The 27,607-nt window shown below is 39.7% G+C and overlaps 1 protein-coding gene across 1 annotated transcript; it reads right to left on the bottom strand.

The window, feature by feature from the left end:
- Positions 1-7,908: 7,908 nt before the first annotated feature.
- DIRAS2 (DIRAS family GTPase 2) lies at positions 7,909-26,153 on the bottom strand. Its single transcript, XM_075741279.1, has 2 exons — positions 25,832-26,153; positions 7,909-9,245 (listed from the first exon to the last, which is right to left on the bottom strand). Exon 2 carries the CDS (start codon positions 9,204-9,206, stop codon positions 8,607-8,609), a length of 600 nt encoding a protein of 199 aa, XP_075597394.1. The 5' UTR covers positions 9,207-9,245; positions 25,832-26,153; the 3' UTR covers positions 7,909-8,606.
- Positions 26,154-27,607: the final 1,454 nt, after the last annotated feature.

Here is a 27,607-nt window from a genome sequence, read left to right as displayed (position 1 = left end):
ATGGTATTCCAAAAATCAGATAAGCTGAGCTGTTCCCACTAATTTTTGGTATTTCTATTTCTAATCTTGGTGAAAGTCATAGGATAGGAGAAGTGGAGCATTACCTATTTGTTTGTCTGTTTGTTTGTCATCAAAGATGAAAGATTTTTGGGTGTCCAAAAACCTGCTGTTTGTTACCACTCCAAGTCTATTGTTACCACACCAAATACAGTGTTCTTGAAAACAAGCTGGAAAACACAAGGACAAATTTATTGCAAACTAAATCAAGAATGAGTTTGGTCTCTGACGTTCGGAAAAAATTGAACTTGTACGTACTTCCATGTATTTGAAAGTTAAAATACAAGAAGCAAAAGCTGTTCCTATTCAAGCTTCTGGTTTGTGTTCTAAAATACCCATTTTAGTGACATTTCAAACCATAAAACATATTTGTGTGGGAAATGGATGACTAATACTGTCTCTACAAATGACTTTTACATTTTTCTGTTGAACTTCAAATTCTAATTGCCATTGAATGCACTTTAAAAATCTCTTGCTGAAAATAGTCCTAATATGAAAGGTTTTTTTCCTAAACTAACTCAAATTAAAAGACCCAGTAGAAGAGCACTAATTTCAAGTTTCTGAGAAAACACAACTGACATGCTAAAGAAATCACAAGAGTAAACAGAATACGGTTATGACTACTAGCTTGCATTTTAAAATGTTTTATCACATATCTCTGTATAGTATACCATAATATGCTATCTTGACTGCAATGCAACATTGATTTTTTTTAATTAAATAATCTAACTTCCATAAGAAGTTTAAAGTGATGCTGTGTAATCTAAATGACCCAATAATGTTTATACTGTCGTAACTTTTAGAGATGCGGAGCTGTAGCTAAAAACACAGCCAACAGAGGCCATATGATAAAGCTAAACTGTATTACTTTTGAGTCCCATCCTTTCTGAATCTCCTCACATCACCATACTAGCCCACAATATACAAATCTCACTTATTTATACACCTGGACTAACATACCATGTATATCTATCCCATATCACCAACTCTACAGATTTTTACCTGGTCTGGACTAGATTTTTCAATGGGAGAAACAGTGGAGCTGTGGATCCATGGGTTTGATCAGTAAATAATAGAAGTGACTTCTGTATTCAGGAAATATTTCATTTAAGTAAACACATACTCTTTACCTGTTAATTGTTGACCAGACATGTTTTTATTCTTTTTAGTAGTTGCTACATTACTTCTGTGTGAGGCATTTGCATCTGTTGAGGTACCCGCTAAACTGTATTTCCACAAATTTATAGCTGGATCATAAATGTTAACCAGAGGCTTTCAGTGTTACCACCTCTGCTATGACCATCACAGCACGGGCAGTGTCTGCCAGGGCAGAAACAATGGCCGGGGCTCCCTGTCCCCACTCCGACCTACTGCACCAGAGGGAACCTCAAGCCCTGCCGCGTGTCTCAGAGCAGTGCTGGCCTCAGGGTCTGCTCTTCCCCCCCTTTCTTGGACAAGTTTGCCCATGTAGCAGCACCTACTTCTAGAGGAGGGGAGAAAGTACATCGATGCCTCTGGCCAAGTGGTGCTCTTGGGTTTTTTTCTGCTCTATAAACTGTTTCCAGCAGACAAGGGAGCGCTTTGGCTGTGGTGAAGGCAGCCTGGCTGGCTGCTTTTCCTGGGGAGAGGAGAGGCAGGGAAAGCAGCCAAACAGAGGTGCTGCTGCTTCTTCCCCCCGCCACCCCCCCTCCCCCAGTAATAAAATTTTGTGTTTGCATCCATCTGGCTTTGATGGCATTTTGCAGTTCTGCAATCTGGGCACACTTCATGTGCTGTTACATAACTGACAGGATTTATTATATTATTATTATTATTTTATTATTTTTTTTATGGGAATAATTAAACAGAGTTACTGCATCCTTCTGATTACTGGACTTCTCAAATTATTTTGAACTGTTTGTTAGTAAGTAATTAATCCATTAGATTGGTGCTTTACCATAGTGGGATTACTTGAGGGATTTTGTAAAATGGCATTCAGCTTTGGGCACTAGGTAAGCAAGAGACCATGAAATGATTAGGTGTTGCTCAGACATTCAGAATGAGGCCAACTTTAAATTCAGATTTGAGTTTGAAAAGAAACAGGAGAGCAGCCATGCACAAGAACGGTTTTGGCAGCAAAAAGGGAGGGCAGAATTTAAGATTGTTTCTTTTACCCCAGTCTGACTCTTAATGTTCCTATTGACTGATACATGGTCTGAGTGATTATTCTGTGACCTAAAGGATTTTATTTTTAGGATAATTCCAATGATATGCAGTTGACTTTTTTCCTCCTTTATTTCCTAAATATTACCATTGAAATGACACATATTCACCTTCCCTCCATATTCAGCATCCCCAGACAAGCCACTGTCTGTAATCCTGCCCCTTTCTTCTAACACAGTCCTTCACTGTTTGTTGGTATTTGAACATGCTTTTCACAGAGCCATATATAGAGATTATTATTTGGACACTTACAGGCGTGCTTCTATACAACTACCTTGTTCTCCCTTGCTGCTATATTAGAATTTGTTGTTCCAGACAGTTTTTAATTTCATAGTAAAACACAAACCTTGATCAGTGTGAGGTTCGTGGAAGGAAAGGACCTGGTGTTCTTGCTGTAGAGTGATCATGGCTGTAGAGGTCTTCTCCTCTCATCGAGGAGAACATCTGCCTCTTCCCACGCAATGGGAAAGAGGACTGCACTCGCCCTTCTCTTCCCTGCTGCCCACTTCTCAGCTGAGGTAACTGCTTAGTCACTTTCCTGCTTTTTGCAGATGCTTTCCATAGGTGCCTATCTACTTAACCCCAGGAAGGGCTGGATGGTGTTACTGAACATTCACCAGAAGTTTCTGCTTTTGAGGAGCTGAGACCGCTCCCCCGGACTAAAGAGGAAACAAAAGAGAGCTAAAATCCTGTGGCTAGAAAGTGTGTTCTCCTACACAGGCATATAAATTAGCCATCCAGTGTAGAGTTGATTTTATAAGGAGTTACACATTTGACTTGATCACTGAGTCAGCAGCAATTGCTCTCTTTGTGTAACCTACTGTTGTGATGTCCGTAACAGCAGTGTTCATTAGTGCAGCTCAGCATGACCACTGAATGTTAATTTTCCCTTTGAAAATACATTTAGGAGTCCTTGCTGATCTCAGAATTTTCTGAGAAAAGTAAGTTCATGTAAAATCTTCTGACATTCCAATTTCTTGCCTCCCCTCCTCCCCCCAAAATATTATATTCCTCCTGTCTTTTTGTTACAATGATTCAGCTGTGCAGGGGACAGGTGACCCACAGGTAAAATCTGTGAATTAAATTCATATGCCTAAGCATACAGTGCCATTGTATCGTGATTTTAAGAGTGTCTACCCTTGAATAAACTAGTAAATAGGCCAACAGTCTATTTTTAAGGACCAAGCTGACCAGCAGCAGGAACTGAACCAAATAAGGAATGGAATTATAAGAGCCAAAGGATCTTTACAACAGCACTGAGCAAAAGCTGCTGTAAAGCAGATATATGTTAGAGTGATTGGCATGTAAGTGCTCTCCCCATCTTTCTCTGAAAGCTAATGAAAAATGATCTTTCTTCTCTTATGTATGGAAAAAACCAACCCCATACACCCCTTATGGAAAAACACCTCTTCTGCTTCTTTATTTCCTGCTTTTTTTCTGTTGAAATGAATACAAATGCAATGGCGGCTTCCATGTGGCAGACATTGTCAATCACAGCTTTCAGAGCATCAGGATAGATATGCACTTGTAGGATCCATTGCGGGCCACTTCTTGGCATCTGAATAAGGAATAAATACATCTGACTGAACAACAAATGTTCCTTTGCACTTCAGTTCCATTTTGATTTTCAATAGGTCTACTCTGACTCAATCAAGGTAAACTGCATGAAACAGAAGAGGCTTAATGCTTTCTCTAAACCTCATATTCCTCTGGTTAATTTAGAGAAGAGTCTGTATCCTACATAATTTCAAAGGTGCTTAAGCTCTGCTATCCCTCTCCTTGCAGTTTTAGTCCAGCTGGACTTCAGAAACCATCGGCTACATGAAATAACCTTGTGGATTAATTAGAAAATGTACACAGAAGGTGGGTGGGGCATGCCAGTTAAACACCGGTTAAAATGCCAGTCAACTAAATGTGACAAGTTTGTATTCACAACCAATTCACATGTAACCAATGACAAAAAATTTAGAGGCAGGCAAATTTTGTAATACTTGTGGTGTTTCTGTGGAATATGATAGGGCAAATATCTATAAACTAAATACTGACTATATTGTGCAAACCCCAGGATACTGACTTGGCACATCCACTGTTCCACAGTAGGCTGTGTCAGAATCAGGACCAAGCATAGAAAATGATGGTGTATTAGAATAAAAAATGAATAATAGGAATTATTAGGAGTTATGCGGTGTCTTTTACTAAAAATAAAAAACTTTGTGGAATGCCATGTCCAATTACTTCACAGTGATATGAAACTTGCACTCAATACTCTCTATTTCATCACTGGTTCAAATGCCTACCAATGTGTTGAAGTATTCAAGTTTGTTTGTTGATCTGTCCCTCTGTTGAGTATGAATTTTTGCTTACATACACAAATGATTATTTAACTGAACAACTGTTACAAAATCTTCTGAATTGCAAGAAGTGTTAAAGTATTATATTCAACATTTTTTTGCAACAGGTGGTAATATAATATGCAGTACTAGGAAATTTTGCAAAAACATCAGGAGATGGTAGAAATTAGGAGGAATAGCAGGATCCATAAGGTAAGTTTCAATTTTGCACAAGCACCAAGTTTATCTGTCATTATTTTAAGGTAAATAATAAAATATAGACTAACTTCAGAACTATTTTGCTTTTTGATGGCCAAAAGGAACACCCACTGATAATCTGTGTTTTATGAAGGTAGATTGCTTTGAAAGTGGAGGTGTTCGCCAAAGTGTAATAAAAGGAAGGTAAATATTAGATAATACTGCTCCAGTTCTCTCAGTACTTTTCGGGAGTCTGATTTGTATAGTTGAAGACTTCAGGCACTGCCTAACATGTAATAATCTATTTTGATTTAGAGAATTGCCTTTACAACTTTTAAAAAATACATACTCAATATGCTTATGAAACAAACACAATGCAGGCACCAACAAGGCTTCTTCCAAACTTGTGTTTCCATTTAAAACTTTATTTTGTATGTTCAGAACATCACCAGAAACATAGAAACTTGTAGGCACAAATGACTTCATATCCAGAGTTTTTGAATAAAATATTAGCTAATGAAATTGCAACAACACATATTCATGATAATCATATAGCTTAATATTTCATATATACATATAAAAGTCATGCGTTGCAAAGAGTCATTTTGTCTAGATCATGTTTTCTGGGTGCTAAAATTCACTGTAGATCTTACGTGTTTTAAATACGTCTTTTTTTTTAATATATTTTAAAGAGTTTATTATACTGATAACACATTCCGAGATAAAACACAAAATATAATAAAGCTGTATATTTTCTTTATTTACCTTAAAGTTTTTTCCTGTATTAAAAAAAATAAAATGTATGAGTAATAAGTATGTAAGATATGTAAAATCTAGTAGTATAAACTAGGGTGACAATGAAAGGGTATAAAATATGGGGGTTTTTGAGTCTGTGGTCCATGAGTAATATTGCTTCCATACTGGCCTTGCAAGTCCATGAAATAATTCATTGCTTATTACATAGCAGGTGAGGAATCAAGTGGGAATTAAAGGAAATGGTCCTCAGCCTCACAACTGGCAGCTACTTGTTTTATTTCCACCTTTCCATACAATTACTCTTTTATTGCTATGAGGCACATTCAAAAAAAAAAGTCCAGGGCCGAATTTCGGCCTGTAATATCCTTGCAGTCATAACAGTTTGAGTAATTTAAATCCCCTATATTTTACATCTAAAAGATTCTTTTCTATGTAAATAATTCCTCCAGTTAAAGTAATAATGTTAAAAGGACCTATGTCTTTATATGGCCTTTTTTTTCTTTGAGTTTCTACCATTATTCCATGCTGGCTGCTTAGGCATGTACCATGCATGACGACCTTTGGCACCAACGTGTTAAGATGTCTGTACTGCTGACCTCTGTAGGTGACTCATTACTCCTTAAGTGTGATCATTCTTTTGATTTTCCAGTTTCATTAGCGGAATCCAATGCTGTGAAGATGAGATTCATCAGGCATTTGCTTACAGAGTAGATGTATAAACATTTATAAAAGTCTTACTAAACGTAGTGGTTTTAAAAGTTTTGCACACCTGATCTGGAAATACTGATTGATCTATTGACAAACTGACCAGAAAAAGATGCATTTAGCTGTATAAGCCATACCAGGTTTCTTTATGTGTTCTAGAAACTATTTAAGAACGTGAAGAGACAGTCTGACCAAACGCAGAGTGAGCACTGGACTGGGACTGAGGAGATCTGCTGTTGTTCCTGGGTCTGCCACTAGCCTGCTGGGCAGCTGATGTGCTGACGCTTCCTCTCTTTGTGCCTCAGTTTCACCGCCTGAGCAGTTAAGACAATGATGCAGTCCATTTTGTAAAATACTTTGAGATTTATAGAGAAGAAGCATCGTGCAAGAGCCAGGAACTTATTGTTAAGGAAAAGCTTTAACTTTTTTTCATGTCCTCTCCAATTTTCTCTTCTAACGCAATGAAGTAAACACACAGAATTCTCTCTTCTTTGAAATCAGTGGGACTTTTACGCTTGATTTTAATGGTACCAGAATTTCTTCTGAGTGAATGACAAAAGTTGTGCTCCTTTCTAGACAGTGCTAATAGCAATTCTTGCTCAAAGAAATGTACACTATCACTCTACCTGTGATATGTCTGCACTTTTGCTTTAAAGGTGGACAGTAAGCAAGCGACAACTCCAAGAGGAACAAGGTAACAATTTTTAATGCAAATACTGCATTTGAACAGCTCCTAGAAGACAATTATAATGCAACAGCATGCATACTAATATTACTAGTACTGTAGCTTATACAATTTTCATGTGTCCTTTAAAAATGTATGTGCTGCTTCTAGCTTAGATGGTCTTTGTTATCAGTAGGATACATACTTTACTTATGCCTATTAGTTTTTAAAAAAACCTTTGGAGAGAGATCCAGAAAAGCACACATTTTGTACACTGTTTCCTCTTCCAAAGGTTTTGAGAAGAGCAGTTTCCCCGACAGAGTGGTTTAAACCACTTTTTTTTTCTATTCTGAACTTCATATTGCATTATAACAAAGTACTGACTTCAACTGTTAATATGCCAAATCCTGTAGTACTTATCCCAGCAAATCTTCTCTTAAGACACTCTTGTGTGCTCTAACTCCAGATATAGGATTTGGTTGCATAAATAGTCACAGCAGTTCAAATCATGAGTTTAAATGGTAAATACAAAACCCTTCAGACAATATAAAGGCAATGGATCTAGTAGTGCATGAATGCAAAACCATTCTAATTGGACTATAGTAATGCAAAGAAGTTTCACTCAGCTAATCTAGCAATTTGAATAAAAGCTTTGTATACTACACCAACACCTCTCCAAGGGTACCACCAGTTCAATAGACTTTCCGTTCATTCACTAATCACACATCGTGTGTTCATTTAACCATCAGCAGCATTTGAACTGAGCCTTTCCCACAGAGGCTTTTGTAGGGGACTCCCCAGCCAGTCCTCCCTGGGGAAGCTTTCTGTTTGTGTATGTACACCATTTTTATACAATCTGATGTTCTCCACAGGCAGAACAGAAGGCATCTGCTCTTCTGGAATATATTGGGGCCAGAAGCACAGGTCATTCTTGAAGCGATGGGTCCAGAAAAGGAGATGATCTCTGTCTCTCTCCTACAGTGGATGGCTGAAAAGGAGATGATCTCTGTCTCTCCTACAGGGAATGGCTTTTGCTCATCCTTCAGTTCAAACACTACATCATACTAGAAAGAAATCTCATGCTGGGGGGTAGAGAGAATATCTGTTCCTTTTAACTGTGCTGCCCCCACACTTCCTTTCAGTGTGAAATAGCTCATTTATTTGGCAAATTTGAGACTACCTTTATGCACACTGCCCCACCAGTCAGTAATGAAAATTGCGATGAATTATTTGTCCACAGCATTATCATTATCACGGATGTGATAATGCCATCCAGCATGCATTTATATGGTTCTAGGTTTCTTCACGGCCATTTCTTTGTTTTTCTTCTAACATTATACATTGTCTTCTCTAGCAGTTATGTGCAAATGTAAATAATATGAAATTGACTTTCCAAAATTTTTCACATTATGCTAATGATGAAATTTCACTTCTTCTGTAAATTACAAAATTAGATATCCCGGTCCATCTTTCTTTTTTCCTGGTTTTTTTCGCTGATAGCTAGAGTACATGATTTTCTAATTGTTGGCTTTTTTCATAGCAACCACAGCAACTCATTTTTTTCAACTTCCAAATATTTCTTTTGAAACAGGTACTAATGAATAGGGTCTTGCATGGTTGTTTGCTGTCTATAGGTTTTACATGAGTATTACCAGACAGATGAGACTGCATGACTGACTTTGGACAGTGTAATTTCACATCACCACACATTTGCCTTTCAGCTTCTCTTTCCTTTTCTGCTGCTTGCTTTTTTTGCCATCAATCTGTAAACTCACAGTCCTGCGTTTCTCTAGGTTTAGCAATTCTTGGAATAACTCTTTCACATTGTGGTTCAGCTTGGCAGAGGTCTCCATGAAGGCACATTTCCACTTCTTAGCCATGGCTTCCCCTTCGCTGCTGTCCACCTCTCGATTTTGGTTCTCATCATTTTTGTTCCCCACCAGCATTATGGGAATGTTTTCTACGTCTCCTTTAATCTGACATATTTGTTCATAGATCGGTTTGAGTTCCTCCAAGGACTGTCGGCTGGTGATAGAGTAAACCAAAATGAAAGCATGTCCTTTAGAAATAGAAAGACGTTGCATGGCTGGAAACTGATGGCTCCCTGTAGTGTCAGTTATCTGCAAAGTGCATATGCTCTTATCACAGCTGATCACCTGCCGATAGGTGTCTTCGATGGTAGGGATGTAGCTCTCTCTGAAAGTGCCCTTCACAAATCTCAAGACCAAAGAACTTTTGCCTACTCCTCCAGCTCCAAACACAACAACCCTGTAATCATTGCTTTGCTCAGGCATGTTTCTCGGGGTGTCTGTTGTTCAGCTAGGGGGAAAAGTCTAGGAAAGAAAATGACAAAAACAACAAGGCAGACATTAATACAGGTACATGTCCAGAGTGCACTTTGTGATATCTTTCCCAATGAGAGAAAAGAATGTGGTATAAGTGATGGCATACTAGTTGTAATAATTTGAGAAGACTTGCAGTGGGTTACAGAATGATTTATTTCAATAGTAATTTAGTATTTGCAATCCAGCAAATGGCAACAAAAGACGATCTTCATCACTTCATGACTTAAGTTAATTTAACATTGTGAGTTTCAGTATTCTTTCTTCTGGACTAATATCCCCAGAAATAAAAATCTGCATTTGGGAAATGGTATTTCAGCAAGGTTCCAGGCCCAAACAAATTGTAGAAACTGAATTACTCTGCTGTCTCTAGAACAAGTCTCCTCCCCAGTCACTGCTGAAACGCACCAGTATACACATGTATGACAGTCAGATATTCTAAACATGCCATCTCTTCAGTAGTTAGGGAATTTATCTCCACTACAACTGGACAACACTCCTGAGTGACATCTAAGACATATTTGTAGCTTATTCAGCAATAGCACCAAGTATGCTTTGTTTCTAACTCTGGGACCGTGTGCCCCACTTCAATAGGTCTTTCCACTTGCATTTCAGGTCAAAGAGCACATTTTGGTAAACAGAGATTCTTCATGTTCAGTCTGCCTTTTCATTCTATTCTTTATTTCGCAGCAGATGACATTTCACTGCAAACGTGCTACACTTATCAGAAAGGTTATGCAGACGTCTTCACAACATTTGTAAAAGTGGCTTACGTTGTCGAGGTTGGCAAATGCATATGTCAAAGGTGACAAAACTCTGTGATCCCTGAAGTCAGTTCCCCTTGACAAAACCTGTCTGTAAACAGCAGGGCCACAAAAATTGTCATCACTGTTAAATAACAGAAATGGTAGAGGTTTCACAGGGTTGCAAGCTGTAGTTGTTTTAGAATTCATTAAAATAAACATGGAGATGGATTTGTTCTCTCATCAGTAGTAGCTCATCAGGTACGCAGCATACATAAGTCTCTTTTTATATTTAGTGAGATTTAAGCAATTAAACACTAAAAAATTGAACCCCAGAAGCTGAAGATAGTCTAGGATATTGTTACTTTTCAGATCAAAACTAGATATATAAAAAGTACGTGTGGAACAAACTGCAAAATTTGCTGCACCTATGTTTGTTCTTAGGAAAATGGGCTAATTTAATAGGGAACCTTGTCCAAGTGCCCTAATGGTGCCAGGTGATTGAATTGCATGTTGTAATGTTGCCTGGGTAGCAGCTAATCCAGAACAACCCAAAGGGATTTCTTACTCAATAAGGAAAGCCTTCAAGCTATTTCTTCATTGCAGCAGCAGGAGTGATTGCATTGTGGGGCAAGATTTTAAGTTATTCTTTACCTGTCTAGTGCAGGGGAATAGAAGTGATCCTGTAGAGGTATGGATGTGAGTGGATGCCCCCCTGACCTTACCCAGTTGCCAGCCCACACTGAATTTTGTTCTTCTGCATCTTTGATGCTGTTGCTGCCTGTACCAATTAGATTAAAGCTATGGTTACCCATGCTTCACTAGTCTTCATTTTGCTGTTCAAGCATACTCTGATTTTGTTATCCTTCTTGTCCAGAGCATCCTATTCTGTCCTAATTCTAACGTCTAAGTAAGCTGAAAACATCTGTCTTTACATAATGTGTTGGACGAAGGAGTTGTACTTCCTCATCTGCCACACCGTAGGCAGAATAACCCATGCAGTTAACTGGGGATGCTGATCCTGAGACAAACTGGAGAGCTGTCACAGGCCTGCCTGCCCAGCCTGGCTTCAGGCAGAAGGCAGCCTCACCCCTTCCATCGCTCCTACGCTGCAGTCACTGTCACTCTCAGATACCTGTTTAAATATAGGAGAAGACTGATAAATAAGAGTGTTCATCCTGAGGCACTGAAGCAAAATTGTTTCTCTCTGACAGCAGTATTCAAGGGACGGAAAGACGAGTAGTCTCAGAAAACACTGATGTATGTGTTTATATAAAAGGGAAAACCCTCTGAGGAACAAGGAAAATGGGCAAGCAGCTCACGCTGTTGAGAAGACAAAAAAACCTAAAGCGGATAGCAGGAAATGAGAACAGAGGAATCTAGCGGGACACTGTTTCACTGAGAATAAACCTGTACCTAAGAGCTGCAAACATGCAAATTCAAAACAGTCGTAGAGCTTAGAGTCATGGGTGACTGCACAGAATGAGCTACCATAAGAATTACAGTTTAATAATTTTTGTGAGCAAAAAGGCAAGGGAGAAAAACATCTGTTTCACCCCAGAAGCGGCTTAAGCGTTTCACAATCAGATAATGTGTGGCCTAGGAACTATGGGATCATGAGAAAAAATGCACTATGAAAATTTTCATTATGAAAATCAGTGAAATATGGAGTAGAGAAATAAAATTTAAAAGCTAGCTGAGTGTACTCCTGCTAGATTAAACTTCATGCTTTAAGCATACTCGGAAATCTCCAGGAAAACTGGCACATATCATTGCACAAAAGTTAGGACAAATTGAAATGCGGCACTTAATGGCATGAAGTATTAAGCATCTGAAAAGTTTCTAAGGGAACCTGAAATGGCACGGTAACAGTCTTCAAATACATAGTAAGTTGTTGCAAAGAGGGAGAGTGTACATCTGTAGTGGAAAAAACCTGGAATTAATGGGCTTACATTGTTGTGGTGGGTTGACCCTGGCTGGAGGGCAGGTGCCCCCCAAAGCCGCTCTATCACTGCCCTCCTCAGCTGCACAGGGGAGAGAAAATATAACGAAAGGCTCGCGGGTGGAGATAAGGGCAGGGAGAGATCACTCACCAATTACTGTCACGGGCAGAACAGACTCTACTTGGGGAAATTAGTTTAATTTATTACCAATCAAATCAGAGTAGAGTGATGAGAAATAAAACCAAATCTTAAAACATCCCCCCACCCCACCCCTCCCTTCTTCCTGGGCTCAACTTCAAGCATCCACCTGCTCCAGCGTGGGGTCCTCCACAGGCTGCAGGTGGAATCTCTACACCCCCTCATCCTTCCTCCATGGGCTGCAGGGGGACAGCCTGCTTCAACATGGTCTTCACCACAGGCTGCAGGGGGATCTCTGCTCCGGTGTCTGGAGCACCTCCTGCCCCTCCTTCTGCACTGACCTTGGTGTCCACAGAGCTGTTCCTCACATCTTCTCACTCCTTTCTCCAACTGTTGATACACAGCAACTTTTTCCTCATCTTAAGTAAATTATCCCAGAGGCACTATCATTGTCCTTGATTAGCTCAGCCTTGGCCAGCGGTGGGTCCGTCTTGGAGCCGGCTGGCATTGGCTCTGTCAGACACAGGGGAAGCTTCTGGCAGCTTCTCACAGAAGCCACCCCTGTAGCACCTCCTCCTACCAAAACCTTGCCATGCAAACCCAATACAATTGTATAACAGTTTCACATTAGACAATCAAAAAACTTTACAGTGGTAAGAAAAGCACAGCTATTGCTTAGGGCAGTTTTGCAGACTGTCTTTAGAAATCACCATAGAATCACAGGATAAGTAAGGCTGGAAGGAACCTGAAGAGGTCTCTGGTCACAGCAGGGTCAGCCATGAGCCCAGACAAGGTTGTTCTGTCCTGTCAGGGTTCAAAAACCTCCAGCATTTCCCACAGCCTCTCTCAACCTGCTTCCCTGCTAAATTACCCTCAGTACGATTTTCTCTCCCTTATATTCTGTCTGAACTATTTGTGTTTCAAATCATAGCTGTTGTGTCTCCTCACACCATCCATTGCTGTGAAGTTTGCCTCCATCTTCTCAATGGCTTTCCTGTAGGTTTTAGGGGCTGATGTTTGGCCCCCCCGAACTGTGCCTTCTCCAGGCTGAGCCAGCCCTGGTCCCCCAGCCTGCAGGGCAGGACAGTGCTGCAGCCCTGGACACCTCGGTGCCCCCGGTGCCCCCATCTGAACCTGCTCCAGTTTACTGATGTGTTTCCTCTACCGGGGATGCCAAAACCGGACAAACTACATAGCTGTTATCTCATGAGTCCTGAGCAGAGGGGGATTATCACTTCCCTCGACCGACTGGCCATGCTCCTGTGCATGCAGCCCACGACATGGTGGGTCTTCGTTGCAGCCAGGGCCGCTGCTGGCCATGCCCAGCTCGCTGCCCACCATGGTCCCACAGTCTTCTCCACAGAGCTGCTCCCCAGCCTGGATTGCTGCAAAGGAGCAGCAACCTTAGCTGCTGTTTAGTCTGTCCCACATGCAGGTCTGTTAGTCCTAAAGAACCTCAGTTTTACCAAGATAAAAAATACAGCTTACTTAATTTTTTGTCCTGCTCAGGAGCTGGGAGCAAACAAAACAAAAAAGCTCATGCAAGGCTTTTTGATCGCACCCAAGAAAGGCTTGCCTAAATAATTCTTACCATGTGGTTGTATTCTCTGCGTGGATCTGGTCTGGAATTCTCCTGCAGTGAAAATCATTTTGTGTGACTGTGATGCACTTGCACCTAATTGTCCATTTGTTAATGTTTTTCATACTGTCCTATTAGTGCATTGATTTTTCTTTGTCTTAAAATACATTAACTAAAACACACAACAGGACAAAATAAAGCGCCAGATTGTTTCATCAGCTTTCAATATTCTGGCCAATGCGGGTATGGAAAAATTGACTTGAAAGAAGTCTGACTTTTCAAGATGTACAATATCCTCTCTGATTCATACTTTGAGAACCTGTTTTATCGTAGAATCATAGAATCACAGAATCATAGAATGGTTTGGGTTGGAAGGAACCTCAAAGATCATCTACTTCCAACCCCCCTGCCATGGCCAGGGACACCCTCCACCAGACCACATTGCCCAAAGCCCCATCCAACCTGGCCTTGAACATTTCCAGGGATGGGGCATCCACAACCTCTCTGGGCAACCTGTTCCAGTACCTCAGCACCCTTACAATAAAGAATTTCTTTCTAACATCTAATCTAAATTGACCCTCCTTCAACTTAAACCCATTACCCCTTGTCCTGTCACTACATGCCCTGATAAACAGTCCCTCACCATCTTTCCTGTAGGCCCCTTCAGGTACTGGTAAGCCACAATTAGATCTCCCCGGAGCCTTCTCTTCTCCAGGCTGAACAAGCCCAACTCTCTCAGCCTGTCCTCATAGGAAAGGTGCTCCAGCCCTCTGATCAGCTTCGTGGCCCTCCTCTGGACTCTCTCCAACAGCTCCATGTCTCTCCTGTATTGGGGCCCCCAGAGCTGGACACAGTACTCCAGGTGGGGTCTCACAAGAGCAGAGTAGAGGGGCAGGATCACCTCCCTCGACCTGCTGGTCACACCTCTTTTGATGCAGCCCAGGACACGGTTGGCTTTCTGGGCTGCAAGCGCACACTGCCGGCTCATGTTGAGCTTCTCATCAATCAATACCCCCAAGTCGTTCTCCTGAGGGCTGCTTTCAACCCATTCCTCGCCCAGCCTACAGTCGTGCTTGGGATTGCGCTGACCCACATACAGGACCTTGCACTTGGCCTTGTTGAACTTCATGTGGTTCGCACAGGCCCACCTCTCCAGCCTGTCAAGGTCCCTCTGGATGGCATCCCTTCCCTCCAGCGTGTCGACCACACCACACAGCTTGGTGTCGTCGGCAAAGTTGCTGAGGGTGCACTCGATCTGACTGCCCATGTCACCGACAGATGTTAAACAGTGCTGGTCCCAGTACTGACCCCCGAGGGACGCCACTCATCACCGTTCTCCACTTGGACATTGAGCCGTTGACCACAACTCTTTGACTGTGACCATCCAGCCAATTCCTTATCCACCGAGTGGTCCATCCATCGAATCCATGTCTCTCCAATTTAGAGACAAGGATGTCGTGCAGGACAGTGTCAAATGCTTTGCACAAGTCCAGGTAGGTGATGTCAGTTGCCCTTCCCTTATCCACAGACACTGTAACCCCATCATAGGAGGCCACCAAGTTTGTCAGGCACGATTTGTCCTTACTGAAGCCATGTTGGCTGTCACCAGTCTCCTCCTTATCTTCCATGTACCTGAGCACAGTCTCCAGGAGGATCTGCTCCATGATCTTGCCAGGCATGGAGTTGAGACTGACTTGCCTGTAGTTCCCTGGGTCTTCCTTTTTACCCTTCTTAAAAATGGGGGTTATGTTCCCCCTTTTCCAGTTGGCGGGAACTTGGCCAGACTGCCAGGACTTCTCAAATATGACTGAGAGTGGCCTGGCCACTTCATCCACCAGTTCCCTCAAGACCTGCGGATGCACCTCATCAGGTCCCATGGACTTGTGCACCTTAATAATCTGCACATAGAAAACAGCAGTTGCTTTTTACACTTTAGAACTGATTTATTCTTGAGTTTGTGTGTAATAAAGCCTCGTGTGCTGCCTTTGCTACTTTCACAAACTACATCAGTGAAAATTTACTATCATCCTCTGAAGTGTCAGTTCAACAAAACTCTCCTCACTTAAAAAGGCAAAGTACTTTTCATAACATACATCTATACTCTTCATTTTTTATTTGTTTGGTTGCAAAGTTCAGCAAGTTAGTGAGTCTCCATATACCTCTGCTGACAGCTCTGTTTTCCGCGGATGCTCTGCTAGCACAAGGCTCAAGTTGCTGTAGCTCAGCTGCTGTGGGTGGGCTTGATGGGCTGTTCACTGGGACAAAAGGCTGCCTCCACTTCAAATTTAACTACAGACCTTTACACTGTCTGCGTTCTTTCCCTCGCTGTTTCTGACGTGCCAGGTAAAAGAACTGAAGGGTTGTTCTGACAGGAGGATACAGTTATTTTCTGAGATAGTGATAACAAAAATATGCATTTAAAATGTCTAAACAAAGTACCTCACATTACAGATTATGCACTTGATAGTTAAAACTCTTAATGTTCTTTGGGTGACTAATTACATGTGGGTGTGTTAGCATTTACTAAATCGATGTCACTGATCCTGTATTTAGCCAGTGGATCTCCATAGTTATGTCCTATTTTTAATAGGTTTTTATGATCTAACTTTTCTGTCAATTGTTTTTATGACTTGCCTCTTATGTTTGCATTTAAGCTATGAATAACATACACAATAACTGGCAAAAGGTATAAAGACGATGAAAAATAACTTCTGAAAATTAATCTACTTGAATACTTACCCTTACAGTAACATGAGATTAGAATCTCACAACTGGTGAGTGCTTCCAGTTTCTATACTTTGAAAGTAGGTAGAGAAAAAATTGCTCACTCTCTCATCTTTCCAAAGTTTTGGTTTAGTTGCAAAAGATTTTCATCATGTTTGCATTGTTAGACTTCCATGAAATATCACAGGTCGCAAATTTCTTTGAAATTTTTTGGCTAAACGGTATCTTTTAGAGAAGCATTCATTTAAAAAACAAACCTGATACTACCTTTGCTGTCTGGAGCCAGAGGCTTTGATTCCATCTTAACTAATCCAGTTCTTGAGGTTTTATGATGTGCTACTGAGATGCCAGTCTGATATGCAATACAGCAATTGTGAGATGCTGTGTATTAATTTCCTGAAAGCTCTTTTTCCTCAGGTAAAATCATCTCATGCAAGTCACTGATTGGTTTTGGTTTTTTTTAAGTTTAAGGAGATATGTGTGCTTATATTGTCATTGTTATGATGAAAATCCAATAAAGTACAAGCAATGCATTTAGTTCAAAAGATTGCGTCCCTTTAACTGTCCATCAGGCTATGCAGTGATGACACCACTCTGCAAAGATACAAGGTGCAAGGTGAAGAGTAATACCAAATGTAGTTATAGATAAGATGGATTTCAGCATGGGTGTAAGGTTAATGGCCATTTCACCATATCAAAGGTGAAAAAGGTACACATTATTTACATGCAAGAGGGAAACAGAGCTCTGCAAGGAGTATTTATTTGCTGTCCATAATGTATATAAACAGGCATTTCTCGGGGAGTATTTTCACCATATCTGCCAATGAACATGGACTTAAAGAATGAGGATTTTCCTACTTCCAGTATCTTAATCTTTTATGACAAGACACACTCTTTCATTTTTTTTTTCTTTTTTATTTTTTCTTGCTTTGATTTGGTCTTTTCAAATCAATGGAAAGTTCAACATGTTTGAAAACAAAATGATAACAGTTAAAACAGCTTTTTTCTTGCAACGTCAGGATCTAGTCCACGTGGAAAGCACTTTTTTTATTCCCATGCTGAACAAAATGGTCTTTGAAAGTCTGCTTCTTGATGATCAGCTAGTGTAAATAGTGACTTCTTCACCGCATAAATGCTGTAGCACTTTTGATTTATGTCAGCTTTGGCTTTTATTGAGGTGTTGGTTTTGCCATCTTTGTTAACAGACAAGAATATTTTCATACTGTTAATGCTTGTGTCATTGATATTTGAGCAAAGGTTTGGCCACAGATAAGTATCCATTCAGAATACCTCCTCTTTTTGCTTTGCATGTTTACGTAAAATAGGAGGAAAACTAGTCAAAGTCGCATCAACATGAGTAGCTATGCATGGATTGACAGTACTAATAAGGGTAATTAAAATTATCTGATGCATTTAGAGTAAAACTGCTTCCTGAATTTGCTTTGCCATATCAAAATCTCAGCTTGATAAATTATGTCAGCATCATGCCTTTTTTTCAGTATGTTTATACATATCTTGGTAACTTCCTCACACTTGAATTTAAGTCTCTGATACTTTTGTATAGCAGATACTACCCAGAGATTGTTGCATAACCAATATCAGGCTAATTATTATTTATTCATAATTATTATAATTTTTAAGATTCCTTTACAAGCCAAAAATATAGGGAGGTGTGTCAGATATTTTGGATTATACCTTCTCCCTACAAAAAAACCCAGGAATTCTTGAAATGCAAAAAAGTCTTTCACATGATAGTGTGAAGTGGGATTTGAAGATGATAGCAATTTACTGTATTTTGCTCAAGGTATTTATGCAGTGCCAGGTATCATTAAGCCATTTCACCTAAGATTTCTCTGGGTTTTTTCACTATCTCCAGTGAAGTTTGAACAAAGTATCTTGGTTTATTGCTAAAAAGAATTATTTGCCTACAGCTGTTCCACCTAATGATAACTTTCTAAAAAACATCTCATTGCTTTAGGAAACATGATTATGCTGCTGCTGCTGAAATGCTGATAATTAGTTAAATTAGTTGCTTCCAGAAACTTCTCATACTCCAGCACCAGTTTTGCTGTTGTTTCATAGCAATAGCTTGGCTTTTGCATTAGTCTAAAAGCTCGTGATAGATGTCCCTCCAAAGACCAAAGTTTATGCAATTGGTCACTGAATCCTGCCCAATTAACACTGATTTCAATGAACACTGGAGGATGGTGAAGAATGGTGTTTCAAAACCATGGTGATACTGCATGATCAGTGAAGTTTAAATCTACTTCAAGATTTCCAGCACTGAATGGCCAAGCACTACTGTACTGGTTTACTGAAAGAAAGCTGAGTTAGTGTCATGTAAAGCACCGTTATTGTCAAAAGGAAGGCAGGCTCTGTTCTCATGACCAGTTCAGCAAAGTCCTTAAGAAAGTGCTTAAATTGTGTACATTCTTCTTCTCTGGTTTTTGTTTTTTTGTTTTGTTTTTTTTTTTAAATCTGGGCTTAATTGTGGTCTAATTGAGCATTGTTTCTGAAGTCTGCATATATAACACTCATGTGATATAAAGGCTGCTTACAGTGGAGGAAAGATTAAGAAAATCTGTAATTTTTGGCAGGTCAAGGTAGATGCAGGAGTTAGAAATGACATGGGAAATTTTCAATATAACTAGTCATGTTGGCCAAAGAGCATTCAACTATTGGACACTGAAAGCAAATTAATAGTCTAACTTTAAGAGCTGTGTAGAAGTCACCAAGTGTGGCCCAAAAAAGATCTGAATGAACAGAAGTTTTTGGAGTTTCAGACTTATTTTCAGAGTTAATACAAAACTGGATGGCATAATAGGCCATGGCAGATAATGACAGAGAATTGTTCTCAACTATATATAATTTGAGAGAAAAGCAATGCTATTTTATATCATCAGTGAGAAGGAAGCAGACCAGACTGAATTACAGAGAAAAAGGCATCTTCTATGGAAACAAAAAATAAAGTTGCATGTCATAAACCTGCTGTTTTTCTCTAACACATTGTCATTGTTGTGATATTTACTCAAGGAAGCACAAATTCAAACTACAAATTCAATTTGTTTCAACTGAAACAGTTTCTGGTTTAGAGCTAGACTTTCTACAATGTTTGAATTTGCATATAAAATTCATCATTTATAATTTTCTAACTGAAATGAAAGTAGTTGCTCAGTCTGTACAAAACTGGATGGGACTGAGACAGAGCAGAAAGCTAAAACTGTCCTGCATGACCAGAATGTCAGCAAAGTGTGTGCTTTAGGTGAGTTTGGCCCGGGTGATCATAGTATTTTCTTTCAAATCTCTCAAAAAGGAAAAGGCAAGAAAAATACAAATTGCTCCATTTTTTCAGTGTTTGCTAAAGTGTTTCTTGTATTTTGGGACAGATTCTTCACAACATTATAAATGCGTATGCTACACTACAGATACAGTCTAGTTATTAAGCCAGGATATCAATTTTAGAAAGTTTTTTCAGAGAGGTTCTCTGAGAAGTTTTGCAGATTTCCTTCATAGTGCTGGCCTCACATAGAAGACTAACAGACAGCACAAGAATCTTTCAGATTAATTTGTCACAGTTTTGTTCTCTATAGACAGAAGTAGAATATTGTCCTAATAACATCCATATGTAAAGGAGGTAGAATCCAGCCTCTATTCTGTTCTGTGGTCACAGTGTTGTGCTCTGCTTTAGCAAATTGTCATACTATCGTCACACCAATATTGCAAATTTCATTTCCAAAACAATGCCTTTTCAAAATTGTTTGAAGTCCTATAAATTATCATATCAAGGAGATCCCTTGGTAAAACAAAAAAAACCAAACACATGGTTGTCATGGTAAGAAAATCTTTACAAGCTCTTGAGCTAAGATATGGCCAGCAGATATTGTGGCAGAAATAGTTTTGCTAGGCAAGAAAAAAATAGAAAAAGAAAGGGAGAGAATGAGATGAATTTCCTACAGGGGCAATAGGTAGCATGAATTTCTGAATCAAAGTGGCATTGCTTTTTGAAGAAGAAGGCAGGACTGGTGACAATGGAGGAAGGATGCAGAAGGGTCTGTGGATTCCCTTCTCTGCTGACGGTTCAGGTGCAGAAAATGCAGAAAGTGCTGGATTTGATCCAGTAAAGAGCTTTAGAATTAGGAGTACACTTAAATGATTTGCTCTGTTGTTGCCCAAGAGCTTTCAGAACTAACCCTTGAGTAACAGGTATGTACTAATGAAACATTACCATAAAACAAGATTCGGCATCATTGAACATACTTACCACATGAAAAAGCCCTTCCTTTCATGCAGAAACAGCAATAATACACTAAGTTTACCCAGGATGGACAGGTGTCCTACTGGTTGCCACTTCCTGAATTCACACATAGAAATCAAAATGTCAATATAACAGCATTGTATTCAACTCCCTATGGGACTAATATTTTTATTTCTATTTATTTTCTCCCCAGCTTAACAGACCAAATACTGTAGGTTCTGCTCAGTTTTCAATAGATTTAATTTACCTGAGTAAAGATGAAAAGATCAGCTTACAATGTTGCATGCTCGCCTTTCAACATGTAGGACGTTATGCCTTTGGGTAGAGCAGTAGGGTTATTAACTGGAATTTGTCACTCATAAATGCAGGATCAGAGACTCAGTCTGACCTTTCAGCCACTCTGTTTTTTAATAGCAGAATACTCTTTCTGGCAATTACATTACTTTACATGCTGTAGTGAGCTACTGTTTTTCCAGATGTCAACTAGCCAAAACAGCTGACTTTTTATTCTGCATCTTATGGAAAAAGGTATGACTTTTAAGTTTTCCTGAATGGAGAAAGTTAGAAACCTACAAAACACTAAAAAAAAAAACCACCAATCAACCAAACAAACAAACAAAAGAAGGAAAAATTCACAGATAATCATTTGACTCTAGAGGCTTTGGATGTCAAATTCCATGTATTGTGAGATCTATGATAAAAATGTCAGAAGAACCATGCATCCATGGAAGACTGGTTTCCAGTCAGCAGAGGAAACGGCACAAAGACCAGTGGCCCTTTTTCTTTTCCACTGTAATGCTCATTTCCTTAATGTTAATTTGAGACAATTGGTGCACATCTTCTCTAGAAACAGAATTATAAAAGGTTAAGGGGTTCTGACCTATTCTTATGAATATAACTCCTATCATTAATTTTCCTTCCTGGGCTAGAAAGGGTAGCTTGGTTGCTATCCCGACCTCTGGAATACTTCTGATACTCTTCTGCAGCCCAAATAATACCCCATTCAAAACAATGTGGCTTAAACTGAGAACATCAGTATCTGTCTTGCTGCCCTAGCTGTGCATGGTAAGTTCTCCAGAGACTCTACCAGCCAATATAATACATTTTGCAACTGGTTTGTTGGGCAATAACTTGTGAATAGGTTAATGCAGTGGGTTTCAGGACCCAGAAGGATGCCTGACAAGTAATTAAGTAATGCAACACCATTGTCAATATGCTTCCAGGCACTAGAAAACAGCCTGTGCTTCAACTGAAAATTTTCTGCAAATCAGAAGGGGTTGAAAACCAGCAACTAAAGTATAACTGTGGGATATGATACAGAAATGACAGCTTTTTGATAGTTTCTAAACATTCACAAGAAGCTATTCGCTGTCTATGATGTGCAATTTATCATAACATGGTTTGGGGGAAAACTTTGTTTATTTTTCTTTTTACTCTAAAGTGTATTTTCTTTAAGAATTAGTTTGCAAATCTGCATCTCAGCACTTTCACAAAACTGAATACTTTCCTTACTGATTTTTTAAAATTATTTTTAAACAGAAAAGCAATTTCATACTAATCTTTATCACTGCCCCAGCTTTCAGTACTTTCTATTCTGAAGTAAGAAAGGTAGGTTTAGCCTTTAAAGTAATTTATTCTCAATTCATGTTTCTTTTCCTTGTAGCAGTAGACAAAATTATAAAAAAAATATTCTAAAGTTTAAGAAATACTTTCTCAGTAACACATGGTAGCTTTTTAATGTATGAGTGAACAAATTGGGAAAACTAATGTTTTTATCTGAGTTTACAGCAATATTTTAGTAATTGATGGCAGCTAATATTTGATTATTTAAAATATTTTTTCAGAACAGATAAAAGCTGTTAGTCTAGATTTTCCAGGAAGAATATAAAAATAAACAGAGTAAGTCTCCTTTTCTTAGCTTCAAATTAATTTTAAATCAGAACTACTGGACATTTTGGGAAGGAGATATCTATAGCCCAGGAACAGATTTATTCTTTTCATATGGCTGCTTTTCTACAACCATGGTTTAAATGATGCTAAAAGGTTGTATTAACTTCATTAACTTCAAAACTTACTCAGATTCAACTAAAACCAATTCCATTACCTGCAGACAGGGTGAGGGTGATTGCTTTTTGCTGCCATAGTGTACTCCAGCCCTGCACAGTCAGAGAAATCAGACTGATTTTCATCTCAGATACAGAAACCCAACATTCAACTCACATTTATTTGCTCGAGAAGAGGTGCTCCTGACCTCTGTGTGAGTTGGAAAGTGCATTTGTCAGAGACTTAACACACCCCTTTGGACGTTTTGCTCTTGTCCTCCTTTGATATTCATTTCAAGAGTTATACAGTAATCAATATTTTGTGGTTGAAAACAAATCAATAAATATTTGTTTTCTCAAAAAGGCAAAATAAAGTATGCTCTCTTTCAATTCATACGTACAGTTGCATTGTCACTCGGTGTGTCTTTTCCACTGCCTTTTCAGCAGTAAGATAAGATAATTTAATGTACATTTTAAATTTAGGGCAACAATAAGAATGCAGTGAAAGTATCTGTTCATTGATACTTAGAAGGCTTTGGGTGGAAAGTAAAAAATAACAAATGGAAAAAAAATTCCATTTTTTTTTTCCTGGTACATTTAAAGATATTGTTCATTTGAAAGGGAAGGTAATATTACTAATATTATGTATTCATGTTTTACAAAATGGCCATTTTTCTTCCTCTGTGTAATACTGATAACTGCTCAATTAGGCCTAGCAATAAGGGGAAAGTAACAAACATTTGGAATCAGCCCTAGATAACAAACCATATCTCCCACAGTGAATACTGTTTCAGTTCAAGTGTACAAATGGCCTGATAGTCACACGCAGCGTGGGAGCTGGAACATTCAAACTCAGGTTATTGTATATTACAGAATAGTTTCTGAGGTACAGTGTGAATTGAAAGCAATCCAATGTAGTACGTAAATCAAAACCATTAAAAAAAAAAAAAAAACAAGAAAAGAATCAGGTTATAAAGAGAAAGAAGTGGAGGAAAAGAGAATATGGAATTGAATGCGGTCATTCTGTAGGAGCATCTTTGAACCAGCAGATTTTTAAAATAAGCTAAGTTTGAGGCAATAGTACACACTCCATCTCAATGAAAGTGTGAGTCTCTTTTTTTCACACATGATGGTGGAATCTTTACATGGGCAGGTGTGTTGGTTAGCAAAAAGAAAATTATCAGGTGATCCTCAAAGGAAGCTAGAAATGGCACTAGTAACAACTTTAGGGACACCATTATCAGTAGTGTTATTATCCACTATCTTTGTTGGCACGAAAGAGACCGCAGTGCTGGTGTAATATAACCTTGACCACTTGGCCAGAAGGAGCCATGCCTCTGAACTCCAATCATCTTCCAAAGAGTTCTGCTCTGCACTATGAGAAGGGGATATTATTCAGCCTGATGACTATCGGGGCTTATGTGTCTGCTGGTGTAAACAACAGTGCAGCACAACCTAGAAGAGAAATATGCTTTCATTTGACTCTGATGTGAGATGTGTGGAAAACTGTGTTTCCAAAGACCTTGACCCATTTGCAAAGAGACTTTTTAATGCAGGCAACTTCCAGTGAAAAGGAAGAATGGTATTTAGTAGTGAAAGATACCTTCTGGATTATTAAATCCAATTCTTTGCCATTGCAAGCAACCATTTCACATAATCACTTCCATCAAGCTCCAACTGAAAGGCATTTAGAGCCTTTTCTTTCTATTACTTCAACGAGAAGGTAATTTCAGAGCCTTGGTGCTCTAATGGTTTGAAACCTTCCAGCCTAAGTGTATTCACAGCCCATAGATACCCATTTGTTCTTCTGTCTTCCCAGGGATGAAGATAAATAGCTGTACATTGCAATCGTTCCCCCAGTTCCATGGGGCCAGTGATGTGCAGCTGTGTATTTGAACCTGTTCCATGTTTGGACAGTTCTTCAGGCAAGAGCCTCAAAAATGTGGTGTACAGCGTGACAGAGAGCATGAAACCTGGAGGGTTACCACATTTCATAGCCCCTGCATGATGTCACGGATGTCATTCTCTGAGAATTGGGCACTACTGCATTTAGTAAGCACAGCTGGACCCCGGGGCAGCTCCTGAACAGGAGTGAAGTCCATTAGTGAGAAAAGTAAAAAGGAGCGGGGGGGGGGGGAAGTGGGGTGGTGGGAAGGGGAAGCCAAAATAGCCCTCTGACCCAGAATTAAAAATTGTGAGACCTACAAACATTCTGGATACAGTAAACTGTAAACCCTGGCAAAGGTATAACAGTCAGTAACAACAACTTCATTAACATGGAAAGGTATAGAGATGCACACATTACATACCTATACGTGTGTGCATTTATAGACAGGCATACACGTATTCATGTATGACTAGGTACACAACAAAAATAAGACATGCCAAAAATGTTTTGAAAATAAAATACATCAAATCTTGTTGCTCCATTCTGGGCTCACCCAGCTGTGACTGAGTGCTGCAGCATTCAGAGCAACCCACATTTTATGGGGAAGACAGCAAGAGAGGAAATATTATCAAATCTGAATTCAGTCACTTGCAGACACTTGAGAATGGCCTTTCATGATTTATTTTCTTTCATTCAATTGAGAGGCACAATCTACTGAACAAATAAAATATTGTCTGTCTATCAGTGGAATGCTGCAAAGTTGTATTTGATTCAAAGAAAGCAACACCTGGTGTTATTTTACTCAGACTCAACATTTTTGCATTCTTTCATCACATAAGTTAAAATGTAGCTTTCATTTAAAAAAAATTAATCTCTACTCAAACCACTGCCACGGCAGCAGTATAAACTAGGGCAAAATTCAGGACACCAAGTTTTAATGAAAGACAGTTTAAAAAAAGGGTTATGAAGTCATTAGCAGCATACCAGCACACGGAAGAATTATGTTGCTTAAATGGTCAGTATGCGTATGACCAGCTTCTGGCTTCCTTGTCAGCCCCAGATTATAGCATGCCACGTTCTCTACATAAGATACGCGCTTAGATCAAATCTTGCAGTCGTAACTCATTCAAAACTCTGTTGACTTCAGTGGAAATTTTGCCTGAGGACTGTGGATTTTGGCCAAAGGAAATAAAGACTTCTAATGTCAATGCAAAACTATGTTCATTGTTCAGAGTGAAGTAGAAAAACAATGGAAAAACATTTACCTGCGTAGAGACAGAAAGCTCCCAACGCTCCTCAGTTTCTGCCTGTCATCACAGCAGCGGTTTCCCCCTCTCTGACCTGGGATTCCTCCACCAGAAAGGAGCCCCTTGTCTTAACCACGGGGGCTGCAGCTCCGTCGGCTGCTGCCTTCCCCGGCTGCTGCCTGCGGTGTGCGGGGAGGCTGGGCGCTCCGGCTCCGCTGCCCGGAGCCCGCTCTCTCCCCAGTGCCCGGGCCGTGGATAATGCTTTCGTTGCTTGATCGCAGCCTCCCTCCTTCTTTTATGCCTTTACGGATGGACTGACTCCAGCCTCCGCTGGCGCTACTGCCTAAATGGCGACTGCAAAGCTCATCTAAGCTTTTAACTGCCACCTACTGCATAATTGGGGAATATACATATGTATCTATGTATACAGGCTGTAATTTTCTGGCTTTATCAACAAATGTAGCAGACTTTTACGATTAGTCTTTAAGCCCTCCAAATATTCTGTAGTTTATCATTTAAAGCTGTTGTTTACATTAATCTGTACTCGTAATTCTCCCTTTCTTTCAGCACCTACACACAGAACAAGCTTGTTCCTTTAACTTTAAAAAGCTTACAAAGCCTTTGGTTAGGCTAATCCCCAGTGGGCATAAACCAGTGTAGCCCTATTCAAATCAATTGAGCTGTGCTGATTTATAGCAGCTGAGAAACTCATCCCTTAGGTCTAATATTTATTTGCAAAAATACAGTAGATACCAAGTACAAAAAACACACCATGAGAATAGCTTTTGTCTGACACAGCCCCTCAAAATTTCACTCACCTGAAACAGATAAGACTTTTTTTTCCTTCTGACAGCAGTGTAAAATAGGATTTCTGAGTTTTATAGGCAAACATAAACTAAGAAAGTACATTGTTTTTTTCCACCTTTAACGGTGATTTTTTTTGTGAAAAATCCCAAGGCAAGATCTAATGTCTCCTTCAGCTGTTTATTTTTAAAGCAACTTTTAAAAATACTCAGAAAGGACTTTCCTTTCCAGACTAGAAGTGGGGTCCACTGGAGATGTTTGAACCCCCACTGCAGAAAGGAAGTCTAAGTACAGGGTTTCTCTGTGAACCCCTTAGGGAAGGTTGTGGGGAGTTACTAACTTCATAACCCAGTAGCACCATAGTTCCTCTAAGCTTGCAACACATAGCTGGGTTGAGTCCTGACATAAAAGGGCTCTGTGCTCATCCCAAGGAGCTCTGCCCTGCAGAGGACAGGTGGCACCCAGCACCCCAGCACAGCGGCATGGAAAGTGTTCAATTTTTAGACTTGCTGTGACTGCTGAGAGAAGCATGGGTCAAGTAGCTGGCTCCCAACAGCTGGTGTGATTTGTTAAATGCCACTCTCGGTAAAGGATGGCTTTGTTTTGCTTGTTTTTATGAAAGACTCATTTGTCGTGTTAATGCTTTTGCTGAATGCAGAAATGAAAAGGTTTCTCCTCTACATGTGCATGTTACAGAAGTATAAACATATTAGGATACATGATGACCTGTCCAATATACCCCAAGGAAATAATTTGCACTAGTGTGCAGCTCTGGTACAGATTAATCCTGACCCCTATTTCTACAGGCTCCTGGGCAGCAAGCCGTGGAGCAAGCCACGTGCCTCTCCCAGCTGCTGGTCTGCTCCTACAGCCTGGCAGCAAAGCCCTGCCTTTGGTTTTGTCATCGCTTCTCACCAGTCACTTAATCCCATGTGCCTGGAGAATTGGTTAATTAGTATCCTGAAATCAAAAAGTCAAGGTATTATAATG

Source organism: Balearica regulorum, chromosome Z, assembly GCF_011004875.1.
Source record: "Balearica regulorum gibbericeps isolate bBalReg1 chromosome Z, bBalReg1.pri, whole genome shotgun sequence".
Lineage (NCBI taxonomy): Eukaryota > Metazoa > Chordata > Aves > Gruiformes > Gruidae > Balearica > Balearica regulorum.
Note: the sequence above shows the minus strand (reverse complement) of the source record. Positions and strands in the feature narration are given on the sequence as shown.